General features: G+C 42.1%; 1 protein-coding gene across 1 annotated transcript; it reads left to right on the top strand.

Annotated features, from left to right (window-relative positions):
• Window positions 1-2,002, top strand: BDCG_16466 (uncharacterized protein). The gene is made up of 2 exons (XM_045425695.1): window positions 1-309; window positions 440-2,002. The coding sequence occupies exons 1-2, from the start codon at window positions 124-126 to the stop codon at window positions 443-445; spliced, it is 192 nt and encodes a 63-aa protein (XP_045279820.1). The 5' UTR covers window positions 1-123; the 3' UTR covers window positions 446-2,002.
• Window positions 2,003-2,219: the final 217 nt, after the last annotated feature.

Genomic DNA, 2,219 nt, shown 5'->3' with positions numbered 1-2,219 from the left:
CCGGCTACGTTACGAAGATGAGCTCCGTCTTTCTTCCAGGGCTTCGGCGAAATCACCTACGTCAAGATTCCCCCAGGAAAAGGCTGCGGTTTTGTCCAATTCGTCCAGCGCCACGCTGCTGAGATGGCCATCAACCAGATGCAAGGATATCCAATTGGAAACTCGCGTGTCAGGCTTAGCTGGGGTCGCTCTCAGAACAACTCTGGACCCGCTGGAACGCCTTACCGCCCCGCTCCTCCGCCTCCTATGTACCCCTCCATGGGTATGCCACCCTCCCACTCATACGGCGGTGGCTTCGCACCAATGAAGGTACGTGTGTGCTAAAATCCCCTTGCCTGTCCCATTAAATGTGGTTTGGTACTTCCCGTCTCATAAAGACCGTTCGAACTCGTCCTTAACGCAAGATAACTTCCTTACTAACGACCCTGTAAATTTCCAGCAGTAAACGTGTTCCTCTCTTCGTGAACGCACCAGCAGGAGTTTTTTGTTCTTTTCGAAAAAAAGATGGGTCTTAGTCTTGGTTCTTGCGTGTATCAAATAAAAAAGGAAAAACCGCTCAGGTCAATTTTTTGTTGTTTTTTTCTTTTTCTTTTTTATCCTCGTTAACGTCTCCAAACAAAACCCCCTCTTCCAAAGACTCATGTTATCTACTCTTTAAAGCTCTTGATGAGTGTGATTTCTCTCTTCAAAATTGCCGCGTTTTCATCTTCCTTTTCGTCGTGTGCGTTGTGTGAGAGTGGTTTTTCCTCCTTTCTACTCTTATTTTTTTCTTTTTCTTTTCTTATTTTACTTCTAACTTCAGTTTGATTACTTTTTTACTTCTTCTACTTATACTTCTCCATCTGTTCTACTACTACAGCAACTAAAGTGCTAGGCATATTCATTCTCTGCCTCTTTTCATTTTATCATGAGCGGCTATTATTTTATGTCTTCGCAAAGAAACTTCTGTCTTTTTTTTATCTGCTGTTGTGTTTCTAAAAACATTAAACTGTTAGCTTCGCCTGTCCTGTCTCCTTGCTCTCATTCTTTTACTTTTTTTCCCCCCCTTTTGCTCTCTCCTCTTTCAAATCATGTGCGCTTATTATGAGATAAGAATGACCGTGTTCACCACAGTTTATTTGGTTTTTTCTTCTTTTTTGTCAAAAATTGCCAAATGTTATATGGTTGTACTTTTTTTTTCTTCTATAGCTTTGAAAAATTGCCGCCTTTTTTTTCTTTAATATTTCTACTTACCTCTCTATCACTGATGCTTGCTCTGCTTATGTAAAAAATCTCATGCAGGATTTCTAACTTTATATGGTGTTTCTTCTCTTAAATTTATTGTAAGATTTTCTATACTAGTGTTCTTTCCCCTTCTTCTCTTTAAAACTGCCATTGCTTTATTTTTATTTTTATTTTTTATGTATTTTTATTTTTGTTATTTTTTTGACTTTCTTTTTAAACAGTCTTCTTTAAAATTGTAATATCTCACAATTGTAGCGGAAAGCGCTCCACTTCCGCTCCCTTTCTGTAGCAGAAGCTCCTTCTCATTTTCACTCCTCCACTCCTTGCACGTCCGCTCCACCCCCCTGCTTCTTATCCCTTCTTCCATCTTCCGCCCCGCAGACACCCCATTCCTCCTTCCTCCCTTGACCCTTACAGGCTGCCCCTCCACGTACGCAGGAACCTGTTCACCGGTTCATGTATATATATATACTATACATATACGCGCGTCCAGCCCCCCTTCCCCTTCTAGAAATAAGCGAATAAATAAATAATAGAACATGATTACCATTACCATTATCATTACCATTGCCATTACCGATAGAGATAGACACTCTACGACTACCACCCCATTAGAGGGCGCAGGATCTAGTTCCAAACGAAACGGAATCTCCAACGCGTCGTTTCTTCTGCGGGCGGTTTGACTATTTGTTTACAGAGTATGAGTACTAACAAGTGAGGTTGGCGCATCTCTTAGTTCGAATCGGATCGGATGGTCAAAGCAGTAACTAGAGGTCAGCCAGCCGTTGACGTCAGAATATGCAGGGAGCAAGCCTAGATAGATGGATAGAGTCTATCGGTACGGTTACTCCGTCACAACGACAACGTGCTTCGTTTATTTTATTTATTTTCATTATTATTATACAAGCATCAAATGCTCGCTTACGCTCGCTTTTCTGCTTGCGCAGCCCCCTCTACCACTTCCACCCTCCCCCCCGATCACTCCCTACCCCCCC

Source organism: Blastomyces dermatitidis (genome assembly GCF_000003525.1).
Source record: "Blastomyces dermatitidis ER-3 genomic scaffold supercont1.2, whole genome shotgun sequence".
Lineage (NCBI taxonomy): Eukaryota > Fungi > Ascomycota > Eurotiomycetes > Onygenales > Ajellomycetaceae > Blastomyces > Blastomyces dermatitidis.
The sequence above is the reverse complement of the archived record's forward strand: the minus strand, read 5'-3'. Positions and strand labels throughout refer to the sequence as shown.